General features: G+C 36.7%; 1 protein-coding gene and 1 long non-coding RNA gene across 2 annotated transcripts in view; one reads left to right on the top strand and one right to left on the bottom strand.

Annotated features, from left to right (window-relative positions):
• Positions 1-5,708, top strand: part of LOC140340514 (dual specificity protein phosphatase 8-like) — a 36,803-nt gene extending 31,095 nt beyond the window's left edge. The window contains exons 4-7 of the mRNA XM_072425775.1: positions 1,006-1,172; positions 1,997-2,156; positions 3,042-3,165; positions 3,847-5,708. Coding sequence (XP_072281876.1) covers positions 1,006-1,172; positions 1,997-2,156; positions 3,042-3,165; positions 3,847-4,627 — 1,232 coding nt within the window. The 3' untranslated portion in view covers positions 4,628-5,708. The remainder of the gene's footprint in view (positions 1-1,005; positions 1,173-1,996; positions 2,157-3,041; positions 3,166-3,846) is intronic.
• Positions 1-13,661, bottom strand: part of LOC140340515 (uncharacterized) — a 127,430-nt gene that overhangs the window by 38,526 nt on the left and 75,243 nt on the right. The gene's annotated exons all lie outside the window — the stretch shown is intronic.

Here is a 13,661-nt window from a genome sequence, read left to right as displayed (position 1 = left end):
TATTGTATTACAATGCATACATTTTCAATAATGGTAAAACAATGAATAGCATAGCCTATGTTACAATAAGAAAATGTGACTTTCCTATTGTGCAGTAATAGGATGTACTCCATCATAATTCATCTCTAGTAAATATAGCAATAGAAGAATCATATGTGCATAAGATTTCTCTGGGTCACAGAACCAGTTACCATGCATCAAGTCCTAACACAACTTATACTGAGTGGAAAAGTAAGATGACCTTGCTGACCCGGTTCTAAAAATACTGCTTGTCTGGTTGGTGTTTTGAGTCTTTACCTTTTAATACTTTATGAATTACTGATCCAGAAGATGAATGGAGCTCAAGTGTTTATTGTTAACATATGTTGCCTAAAGGTGGTCCAATAAATTGTATTGACTGCCTAACTAAATAACCCCAAAATAGGTACATGAGTCTTTCTTGACATGAGATCCAATGCATGTTCATTCTCTCAGCAATCCATCCATTTACTAAAAAAGTTGTAGTGAAAATTTAAGAATTGTATGTAGAGCAGCTTTGAACATTACTTGTAATCCAATTTTTTCACTCAAAAATAATCTTTTCCCAAGAAAACAATATATTGTATTTACTATTCATGACAAATGCAGTGATTCCTCAACCTAACCTAAAAAAAATGTAAGTTTCCAAAAATTTAGAAAAAAATGTATAGTACACCACCTATAGAACATTTGGTGTAAGTAACTAACCGACTATGGATTGAAAATGAAAAGGTTTATACTTTATCATAAAGTAATACATTATTTGATCATGTTTGTCTTCATTCTTCGCCATTTTCAGTTTTTATGCAAACTAGCAACTTTTTTCTGGCACCTACATATACTACGAACTGATTTGTCTATGGCAACAAATAAGATTCACTCACATAAGGCATGACAGGAAAAAATGTGGATGGTTGAAATTATTACAGCAGATTGTTTAGGACTTTTTGACATATGTATTAAATTTGCCTCTGCTTTGTTCTACAGGAGGGTTCACAAATTTTTCCTCACAGTTCCCAACTTTGTGTGAGGGACGAACTTCTAACATTTTGCACACCAGTATATCACAGCCCTGCCTCTCCACTGCAACAGTGTCTGTTACCCGTATTTTGCCACACCTTTACCTTGGCTCCCAGAATGATGCCATGGATCAGGTATGAACCAAAATACTCAACAGATAACGTTACAGGAAGTGTTCTAGTTTTTAACTTTTCAGAAATAATAAAAATGCACAGGAAAAAGGATAGCTGAAATCCTAATGGTTGCTATAGGCCACAGAGACCAGATATTATTTCCCTATTTACCTTACACTTTTTGAGGCACAATATGTGCCTCTTTTTTGTTGGTCTCATTTAGGTTTCTTTCTTTAAAAACCAAAAAATTTCACAAGCTTTCCTTAAAAAGTGTGGCTGGCTTTCATCTGGGTGTGGAACTATTTTTTTTCCCACAAAGACATTTTGAAAGAACATTGTATTTTTTTAATTTGCTTTAAAAACTATAATATTTAATGCTAAAGCATTATTGGATCAAAAAACATAGGCCTGAAAAAATAGGAATTCCTGTTGAAACCTGTTGATATACATTTAAAAAGCTCCCCTTTCTTTGCACATTTTTACCTTTTTAACAATTATTTTATTTTTGGTGGAAGTTTTGGGGTTGTTGTATGACAAATTGACTGCTTTGTTAAAACAGTGTAATGTCACAGTGGCTAAATGAAGAGGGCTAAAATCAACCAATTAGATTTCATTTTTCCTGAACATTCCTGATTCAGTTTCTAATAAAACTTTGTGCTAATCCTGTGTGCCTCTCTACCGTTTTGTAACACAGAGCCACTTCATTATGATAAAGTTTAGGTTTTATGCATATATGAGCAAATTAATCTTACATGTTATTAATTTCAACCCACTAATATCTATATTTAAACAGATATTGATTATTTTCCTGATTTTTTTTTTTTGTGCTACTTTTCTTTTCCCAGGAGGTGATAAATGAGAATGGTATCACCCACGTTCTGAATGTTAGCTACAGCTGTCCAAAGCCAAACTTTATTTCTGATAACCATTTTCTACGAATCCCGATCAATGACAGCTACTGTGAGAAGATCCTTCCATGGCTAAGTGCAGCTGTTGAGTTCATAGGTATGTATTTATCAACCCCACTTTAAATTGTGTTTATTTTTTTTATTTAGTTTATTTTGTTTCGTTTAGTTTAGTTTATTTTGCCACCAGATTGAAAGGGGGGGGGGGGGGGAGGGGATATTCCAACAAGACTATCTTTGATCCAAACTATAGATACAAAAAAATCGAAAATACATTTTGTTGTATCTATAGGAGGGAAAGTGATGAACTATCTCCCTAATGGCACACTGAGCTAGAAATCTAACATGGGGGAGATTTGCACCATTCCATACTTTATCTGAAACATATTGAATAACTTTTTTTAAGAATCATATTTTCAAAGGCACCTGTAATCAAATGTTATGCAATAACCATTTTCTTTCTTTTTATTCTTTCTTTTGCCACCCATCCTCTCTCTTCTGTTCTCTTTTTGTGTGTGCTTTTGCCTCTCTCTCTCTCTGTTTGCTTGCTTGCTTGCTCTTTCCCTCTCTCTCTGTCAGTTACTCCCTTGTTCACGCTCTCCTTGTGTGTGCCTGTGGCTCCCTCATTTTCAAAGTAAAATATAAAAGGAATATGAGGGGAGTCAAGGAATATCACAGTGAGGGATGGTAAAGTGCTATCCATTGTATTTAGTAGCACCTAGTTGACACTTTGAGAATGGCATATTTTAAACAATTTTAGCTCTGTTTTATTCATGCCTACTTGATTCCTTTTAAAGTATTTTTAAGTACATTAACCCATCTCAGTTCAGAGAATGCTTAAATACGCAATTTGAGCAAATCACTATGCCGAGTTATTAACCATTAACATATACATATAACACGTTTATGCATCCATTTTGCGTTAAAGTGTATTGGAAGTAAAAATGGAAGCTGTACCTTACTAGTCCTTTGTGTATGTTTACAGGGAAAGTGGAACTGATTAATGGTAAAGTGTTAGTTCACTGCCTTGCTGGTATCTCTCGCTCTGCAGCAGTGGCAATTGCTTATATCATGAGGTCAATGGGACTTTCACTTGATGATGCTTACAGGTAAGGAGAAACAAGACTGATACCTTTATTGCAGAGCTTATAGGAACTTGAGTTGTTCATGCATTGTTCTCATAAATAGTTTAGTTTAATGTAAAACTTATTAGTAAATTGTTTTGTCTTATTTTTAAAACAAATGGTCCAAGGTGAAGATTTATATATTTTCAGAGTATTTTAGGGCTGAATGAAATTCCTCATTATATCAGTTTTTTAGTGAAGTCCCATTCACCATTTCTACTCGCTGATGTATTTTTTTAACAATGTTTTTTAAAATGCTATATTAAGGCAGCGAACTTGCACATACCGTGTGTTGTAATGTGCTTCAGTGCATCTGTGTAGTAAGCCACTTTAAATAATGGCCCCACAACCCCCATAGTAATGGCCCCGCATAGTATTCAGCATGCATTGTGAAGCACATGGTATTGTGAATCCAACCCAGTTAGGGATTACTGAGTCATACTGATTTCTATGGCCCCCTTTCCCCATTTGTTGGATACAGTGTAGATCATTGAATATAAGGAATTGCCATGCCAATTTTTGGTATGCTTTTATATTTTTTCAGTCCAGGTTGTGGGTTCTGTTAAAAATACGTTTTGATTCGGGAATAAATGTTTATTTTAACCATTCAAGGTTTTTGTGTTACAGCTACATTTTCAACTACACATATATATTTTGTCTTAATAGATTTGTTAAAGAAAAAAGGCCAACTATTTCTCCAAATTTTAACTTTTTGGGACAACTTCTTGAGTATGAGATGAGTCTCACCAAATCACAGCAATCGTGTCTTCCTAGTCCAGTTCAATTAGAAAGCCCCACATGTACAACATGCACTGATCATCCATCTAATTGTAAGCCAACAAACAAGGAGAAGCGTTGCCAACATAATTTTCGAATCCCTTCTACGTCACAGGAAATAGAGATGGCTATAGATATTAACAAACTGGATGATAATTTGGCAAGAGAGGATTCTGAATCTTCTTTAACTGGCAGGTTTACCTCCATGGGAATCTCATACCAGCGACATGAAATCAATAGCCTAAAGCGTTCTTTCTCCCTGGACATTAAGTCTGTATATACATCCTTAACATCCACTACAGAAGCAAACAAAAATGTTTTTCAGCCTTCCAAGTCTCAGGTTGTCCCATCAAAACCCATTTCTAAACCAATAGGACTTTGGGATCGTTTCCTTGATTTTGGACTTCATTTCCTTTACTTTTATTCTGAAGAAGAAGAATCGGCACAAATCCAGTCCCTTGGGCACAAGGTAAAACCGAAAGGAAATTGTGAACAGCAGGAGGTTCCAGAAAACTTAAAAAAGAGAAGAGCAAACACAAAAAGCCTTGATGAAGGACCTTCTCGTCCATTCACGCTTAATATTCCCAGCTGTAAAAGCCAAACATTCTTAAAGGGGAAGGCTTTGGAAGTTGGTGCACAAGTGAGGACAATCTCTCCAGTTCCTCTATGAGGAACTTCAAGGTTTTCAAAGAAATACATTTGGGATATAGCAAAAGAAACATTAAGAAATTATTTTTTTTTCTGTGCATGTTCGAGACCCAGGACAGAAGTGAAAAGCATGCTGAAATATAAATGTTTTTTTCAATTTCTTCATATTAAATGAGCATATTTAGAAGAAAATTGGCAAGGGGGGGGGGGGGGGGCATAGATAAAGGCTTTGCCTAAATTCTTTTTTGAGCAAATATAAACTGACTTAAAGGGGTAGCGCTCCTGCTGTACAGACTTTTTAAAGCTGAAAAAACCTTATAGATATTTTAGTGTTGTTTGCTTTTCTCATTTTTGCTTTGTGTTCTCTCTCCCAACAAAGGGTGAAAAATGCTATACCTTGTATTTCAGTTTTGTTTCTGTTATAATGTTGTCTTCTGACCATCCTACCTGGTCTTGAACTGTCACACAGGCTGGTCCCTACAATTTAGTGTAATGTAGATAAGTATTAAGGGAGCAATACAACATATCTATTTTTAATCATCTAGATCATAGCTGAATTTAGGATTATAGCATTAGAAGTCAACTGTGTATGTACCAATATTTTGCTGCCCATTTACCTCGGTTTACTACTGTGAAATGTATTTATTGATCTCCTGGCATCTTTATGGTGTTCTTTGCATAAAGTTACATAATACCCACTACCTCTCAGAACCTAAAGGCATATTTTATCTTTTTTTTTCTCCATAAGCAGGTGGTAAGACCATACTTTTTTTTTAAATAATATTTATTTATAAATAAGATTTCTTTTTATTATGGCTTCAGTTAATGTTTAATTTATTCACTAGGAGCAGTCATTTTGTAAACGTGTACTGTCACTGTCTGTTGATTTACAAAGACCTTGACTGAGACATTTTCTCCTGCATGACAAATAATAAAACTTTTATTTGTGTGTTAGATGTGACTAGTTCTTAAAATAAAACTCCACAGATCACAAAATGACTGTCTGTATCGTGTGATGACAGATTTACATAATTATCTATAAATAGTTTGTGAATAGGCAAGCAACACAATGCATTTAAATAAACTTTACCTTTTTAAATGTTTTTTGTGAAAAATGGTTATTTTGGATAAAGATAGGTTTGTTTAAAAAACATTCTGCGGACTCTGGCAAAATATCTGTCACACGTGTCTCCATTTATAAATTATTCTGGTCAATTCGTTTGATATTCCCTGACAGATGGTCAAATCTCTCTACACTTGTCATTTCAGTTCCTGTTAAAACAATGGCTCATTCTGCCACCTAGTAGCCAATCTCAAAAGTGCACAGCTGTCACAATAGGAAATTCTATCTGTATAAACAAAAATATGAACTAATCTAGAGCGAATTGACAGGGGGAATAATTTATAAAGAGAGCCAATGATAGCAAGTATGGAGAAGACATTTTCCACATGGTCATGGCCTTCTCAAACATTCTAAATTTTTAAAATTGTTGTACAGTTACATAAACTACTTTATATTGGTATATTATAGGGGAGAACGTACTAAAGTGAACATACTATGGCTTCAGAAAGTATTCAAACTCCCTTCACTTTTTATTAAATGTGTTAAGTTGTAGACTGATGCTACTCTATTTTAGTTTTTCTCCCCTCATTAATCTACACTTCGTTCCCCGTAATGACAAAGTGAAACCAGAATTGTAGACAATTTTTTAAATTAACAAAAAAAAGATGAAACATACACTTGAAACTTAATTTAGGTGCCTCACATTTCCTAACTAGATAAATTCAAGGTGGCCCATGCACCTAGTGTTCTTTCTCTTTTTCTCCTGTATACTCATAGCACTGGTTTGGAACATCCAGCTAGAGTAAGTCTCTGGCTGTTCACAATTTAGGTGAACCCCCCTGTATGGTTTCTAAAGATCAGAATGTGAATCCTGGAATCCACCTAATGGGTAAGACATCTAAATAAAAGCTTTGTCTTATGAATGCCATGAGGAATCTTGTATGTGTAGCCACAGGCAAATGTGTGAATGAATACTTGTTTTTTTTTTTTTAAAGAGGCAGATTTTCTGCGGGAGCATTGTGTGCAGGCATACAACATGTGTTCAGGTGTGTCTTGTATTGCACACCGCAGGTCACAGAGAGTCTGTCAAGTTCTGTGTTTGCTGCAACTCTCACAACGGGTGGAGGAAGTAGATCTGTTTATGCTAAAGAGCCGTAGTTCAACATAATGTGTGTGTATAATGCTGGCAATGACAATGCTAAATGCTAGAAATAAATCATTTGATTTACCTGGTGAAAAGAACCAGGTCATGTGGAAAGCACCTTTTACAGATCATTGTAGCGTATATTGGATAATCATTGCTAGCATTTTTTCAAGGCTGTGTGTGTGTGCACGCACGCGCTAGGAGGGTGGGGACAGTGTTTAGTATAGGCTAGCTGGGAAGTGTGTTCAATAAGCACTGACAGCTGGTATAGTTATCAAGTTACTTTTATTTCCAGATACTGCCTTCTAACAAGGGACCAAAAATTGTGCAAAAAAAAAAAGCTGCACCTAGGTTTTTAAGGCAAAGGCCGAAGTATCTAGGTTGCAATGATTAGGTTGGGGAAAACCTATATGAAAGGCAGGAAAACTATTATCAATACCACGTATAATCATGTTTGGTGATAATTTTAAGGCTTTCTGATGTCTTAACGTTCATAGGTTACTGTTGGTCACTTTGTTGGAGGTATAACATCTTACAGCTTAGTCTATTGCTGGATTGACTGCCGTTCATAATTATGACACTAGATGTTGCTGTTACTAATTCTTGTGGTTTTTTTCTCGCTTTGTTTTTCTATGATGTGTTACATAAATCCTGTGTCATTCACCATGTAAGGAGACCTTCTATTTTGCATGCATGTTCTATTAAAGACAGTTTCCGTTAACCCACAATGGCTGTTCTAGGATGACTCCACTGCACCCAGCAATCATACTCTGCAACAGGATATGGGCCCAGTCACCGGATAAAGCCTAGTGACCCAGCATGGCCCAGGCAGAACAGAGCCCCGGGCGGGAGAAAGTGTGGCTGACGCGGAGATCAATATAAGGAAGCTTTCCAGAGACATCTCCTCTAGACAAGTAAGACTCAGAAACTCAGAGGTTAAACTCTCAGTAGTCAGTTTAAAGTGGAAACACTGTTATCCAGAGATGACTTGTGGGAGGTTACCGCCACAGGACAATGATCAGGACTGGGACAAGAAAAACAGACAGGCACGGGCCATTATTAGCTTACTAGTGGAGGATGATCAGCTCATTCACATACGCCATGAGGGCACAGCGAAAGGTATGTGAGATGTACTGAAAAGACTGCATGAAAGATCCAGTTTAAACAGCAAGTTGTTTCTGCTGCGGAAACTTTACAAAATGAGGCTCAGCAGAGAACAGGACATGCAGGAGCATATAAACGCCATGCTGGAAGTGATTGCACAACTCACATCAATCAGGGAGAATATAACAGACAGTCACGCTGCGGCCATGTTGTTATGCAGTTTACTGGATACCTATACTGCACTGAATAATGCGCTGGAGACACGGTCTGAAACAGATCTGACACAAGCATTTGTAAAAACTAGGCTCATAGATGAGTATCAGAGAGGAAGGGAATTAGTGCATGACTCCACAGAAACTGACACCAGAACCGCTCCTAAAGCTACAGACGCAACATTACACAGGAAAAGGAGACTAGGGTGTGCTTTAGATACCACAAACAAGGACACATAAAGAAAGACTGTACTATTTGGAAAGCAGAGCAAATGAGACAGCGTCCCTCATTTACTAAACAGAAGGTCAAAGCCACAATCTCTGATCCATTGGAGGGAAACTGGAATGCCTCATTTAAAGTGACAGACAACCATAAATGTCGAGGCTGGTGCATCGACTCGGGGGAAACCAGTCACATGACAAATGATAAAAGTTTTTTCACAGAACTTGATCTGAATAACAAAGAAACTATTTACCTTGCAGACGGACATAAAATACATGCAGAAGGATATGGGCACAGGACCCTTGTATGCACTGATGATGCAGGACACAATTTAGCTATACCAGTGAAAGATGTGCTTTATGTTCCTGATCTAGATGGAGGACTCTTATCTGTATAGCGTCTAACAAGCAGAGGACTCACTGTAGAATTCCAAGGTGACAAGTGTTCTATCCTGGACGGCAAGCGAACAATAGCAAGTGCCAAGCTGGATGATCATCTGTATCACCTCAAAACAGTGAAGGAAAGGTGAGACTATGTACACATAAGCATAATGACTGCATACACATGTGGCACAGGCGTCTAGGTCACAGACACCCAGAATGTATAAAGGAACTACAAAAGAGGAATCTGACAACGGACCTAACAGTATCCCTTTCTCCAGTTACTGTTAAGTGTGAATGTTGCATAAAATCCAAAGCTACAAGAGCAACACTTCCCAAAGTGAGTCAGAAGAGAGCTTCAAGACCACTTGACTTGGTTCTCGGTCATGTATGTGGTTCTCTAAACCCACCTACACCTGGAGGCAACAGGTACATAGTGACTTTCATAGATGACTATTAAGGATACAGAGTCACTTACTTAATGCAGCAAGAGTGAAGTTCTTGACAAATTACAAGACTGTAGTAAAGACCAGTAACAAGTTTTAGAGGAAGCCTCTCATAATGCAGAGTGATAATGGAGGTGAATTCACAGGATATTAGATACAGAATTTTTTAAACCAGAATGGAATAGAGCATCAAAAGACAGTCCCATACACACCAGAGCAAAATGGGGTAGCCGAAAGAAAGAACAGAACTCTGATTGAAATGATCAGATGTATGCTGACAGACTCTGGACTAGCACAAAAATACTGGGGTGAGGCGGCAATGACAGCCACATTTTTGCAGAACAGACTTCTTTCCAGAACAGTGGAGAAAACTCCATATGAACTGTGGCACAATGAGAAGCCAAGTGTAAAACACCTAAGAGTTTTTGGATGCAAAGCATTCATCTACATTCAAGAAATACACACCAAACTCCAAAACAGAGCATTTGAAGGTGTCTTTGTTGGATACAGTGACAATGTCAAGGGCTACACAATCCTAAATCCCAAAACAGACAAGGTCAGTATTAGCAACAGCATAACTTTTGTTGAAGATATGAGAGACAATGTAATGACAACGGAAGAAGCAAGAACAGAAGAGAAAACTGACACTGACCCGCCCACCTCCATAACTTCTGAACAAACAGTTGAAGTGAGTGCAGACTCTAACATTTCTGAAGAGCAGAGACAAGCAAACTCAGACATACAACCGAGACACTCAATGAGAGAAAACAAAGGTAAACCACCTGTACGTTTCTCATATAAGGCAAGCACTGCTAGTGCCAATGAACCTACATCTTGGGAAGACATATCTCAGCTTTCAGAACTAATCTTCTGTCAGGAGGTGCTATCAGTTGGACTAGCAGAAAGCAGCTCTATGTTACACTATCTTCTACTGAAGCAGAGTAAGTCGCAGTAGCACAGGCAAGCCAAGAAATTATATGGCTAAGACAACTGTTAACAGACTTGGGTCAACCACAGTTGGAACCAACAAAAATCTTTGAAGACAATCAAGGATGCCTTGCACTTGCGCAGATGGAAAGAGTTAACTCGAGAACCAAGCACATTGATGTGAAGTACCATTTTCTTAGGGATCTTCAAGAACAGGGACTTCTTGAGTTACTTTACTGCCCCACTGAAGATATGACAGCGGATATCCTTACAAAGCCCCTGACCGCAGAAAGACACTCAAGGCTTACAAAGAAGATGGGTTTAACGGACTAAGCCTTAGCTGTTGAGAAGGGGTGTTGGAGGTACAACATTTTACAGCTTAGTCTATTGCTGGATTGACTGCAGTTCATAATTATGACATTAGATGTCGCTGTTACTAATTCTTACTTGTGGTTTTTTTCTCTCTCTTTTATTCTATGATGTGTTACATAAATCCTGTGTCATTCAATACAATACATTGTATACAATGGCAGTTCTAGGATGACTCCACTGCACCCAGCAATCATACTCTGCAACACACTTATCACCTTCGTTTGCCTATTCTTTATGCAATTGCAAAGTAATAATACCCCAGGAAGCAACTATTACTGAAAGGGGACCTAGTTTGTGTTTGATTTTGCTTGCATCGGACAAAATTAGGGTCAAGATCCCACTGGGCTTGCTGTTACTGAAGGCAGCCTTTTTCATGGCTCTCATTGTAGCCAGAAGAGTTTTAGGGATTGTATCTTTGGGTGCCCAAAGAGACTTTTATCATCTTTTAAGACAGAACAGTAGTCTTAAAAGACTACTTGAAAGTTACACTGACCTTTTATGTTTCAAAAACATGCAGTTAGGTTAATTGGCTTCCCCTCAAAAAATTTACCTGTAAGAAGTGATATGACATTGGACTTTGTAAAGCGCTGCATAATATGTTGGTGCTACAGTATATAAATACTGTGTAATAATTAAAATAATAATAGTAACCTACATTCGACCAGAAGATGTTCAACAACCAGCAACTTTATATCAACAGTACTCCCAAAAGAATACCTTGACATTTATGGTAGTCCCCAAGGGAAAAAGGAGATGCCCACAGTATAACCTCTTCTAGGCAGTGGCTATTCAAGTGCCATTGGACAGCTACTGTAGTAAACAACCTAGTCTCCTGCTCACACATTGTCATTACTGCATTTAATTGGCAGCCATAATTGCTAATAATTTAAAAAAAAAAAAGCCTGTCACTGGTTTCCTTGTGAGCTTTTCGGATCTTCAGATGGGCTAGTTATTTCCCATTCGTATGTTAACATAGAGCAGTCAGGATAACATAAAAAATATTATTTACTCTATTTTACCTTTCCTGATTGGTGTGTGGCAGCATACATACCCACCCTATTTTTTTTTTTTTTTTGAGGAGGGCTAGGAATGGAATGCTATGTGTATGGGACCGCCTTGAATTGATCTAGTTATGTCCTGAATGGGAGAGGAATGGGAAAAGCCCATTTTTATGCTGCCATGGAACTATCAGAAACAGTACAGTAGGTAGGTATTACATTTTCTGTTTTCTGTTGATTCCTACTGAGATGTTTTATACACTTTGATTCGAGTATATCTATAGTACAATAAATTGATATGATTTAGAAAGGCACACACCTCTCCATAGCCGACAGAAGGCCTCATGGCTGATCATGCATATCACAGGATTGTTCTAAAGCACAGATATGGAGAACACTAGAAAAAAATGAAGTTACCCAAGAGCACAGTCACCTCCATATTATTTAAATGGAAGACGTTTGGCACAATCAGGACTATTCCAAGAGCAGGTCACCTGGTCAAACTGAGCAATTGCAAAGAAGGGCCTTAGTGAGAGAGGAAACTGATGGTCACACTGACAAAAGTTCCAGAGATCCTGCGTGGAGATGGGAGTAAATTCCAGGAGAAAACCATATCTGCACCTCTACTATACATTTATAGTTACATAGTGAGGTTAAAATAAAAGACATAAGTCCTTCAAGTTAAGCTACACTAACCACTAGCCAAAGTTATTCCTGTATTAAGCTCAATCATATTAAAATACCTCCCAAACTAAAAATTTTTTACAAACATATGTTTCTTTTTGGGAAACATTCCTCTAACTTCATTTTAGAGGTTAGCACATATGGGACTGAAAAGTGAGCCATTTCACAAGAATTAGCGCAAACATGGAGCTGTAGCCCAAAACCATCAGATGTCATATTTCAAAGAAAAAAGAACTATGGAGCAAAGTTACCCTAAGAAGCCAGGTTTTATAAATCCTACTGAATTAAACAACCTCTCTTGTACATTTACTTGGTTGTCATGAGTTTCCTATAAAAAAACAAAAAAACATGTTAAAAAAACTGATGCTATACAGCAAATAATGATTTACATTCATATTTTGTACTAAAAATAACTCAAATAAAACATTCTTAAAAAGATTTTTCCAGACTTATGTTTGTATTTTCCTGATTACATTGACATATCAGACTTTTCCTCAACGCGTTTCGTGACTTTTGTCACTTAGGAGGAGCATAAAGTCTTTTCTACAAATACAATATATATATATAAACACACACACATCCTACTTAGTATACAAATCAATTTATTATGTTCATTGTTTTCTTGCATATCAGCTTCGTTCAATGGAATCAAGCCCCTTTTGGATACTCCAGTATACACAGAGGGATAGAGGAAAAAACAATTGTGACATGCATCCACATGTAGCTTTTATTGTTGGGCTTTGGTTTGGAAGACCCTTTTGAAACAAAGAAATTTATTTCTTATTTTTACGTTTATTTGCTAAAAAATTCCAACATTTTTGTGTAATCCATTATTATTAATTATTAATAATAATAAATTGAAAGTATTAAGTTAACATAATCAATCAATTATTTGACAAATTGATGGTGATTCAGATGCTATAGATGTCATGCTCTCTATTCAATCCCTTAATGATCCATATATACCCCCCATATATACCCCTAGTGATAATTAAACCTCTAATTCACAATCATATTTCTCCAATTTGAATATATTTTAAAAACAATAATAGCCACATATTATATATGATGTAAGACTCTTCTTTCCTTCTGTGTATACTAGAGTATCCAAAAGGGGCTTGATTCCATTGAACGAAGCAGATATGTAAGAAAACAATGAACATAATAAGTTGATTTGTATACTAATGAGGATGTATATATTTTGTATAATTCTAATTAAGTACTATTGTGTTTGTAGAACAGACTTTATGTTCCAAAGTGACCAAAGTCACGAAACGTGTCAAGGAAAAGTCTTATATGTCAATGTAATCAGGAAAACACAAACATAAGTCTAGAAAAATCTTTTTAAGAATGTTTTATTAAAGTTGTTTTTAGTACAAAATATGAATGCAAATCATTATTTGCTGTATAGCATCAGTCAGTAAAATATGGATTAAGTATGCCTTCAAAGTCTGTTCCCCCTTCCTGTTTTTATATAATAAAACATTCCCAGCTGAAATACTG

The sequence above is a fragment of the Pyxicephalus adspersus genome, chromosome 11 (assembly GCF_032062135.1).
Source record: "Pyxicephalus adspersus chromosome 11, UCB_Pads_2.0, whole genome shotgun sequence".
In the NCBI taxonomy this organism is placed as follows: Eukaryota; Metazoa; Chordata; class Amphibia; order Anura; family Pyxicephalidae; genus Pyxicephalus; species Pyxicephalus adspersus.
This window is presented reverse-complemented; position numbering and strand designations above follow the sequence as displayed.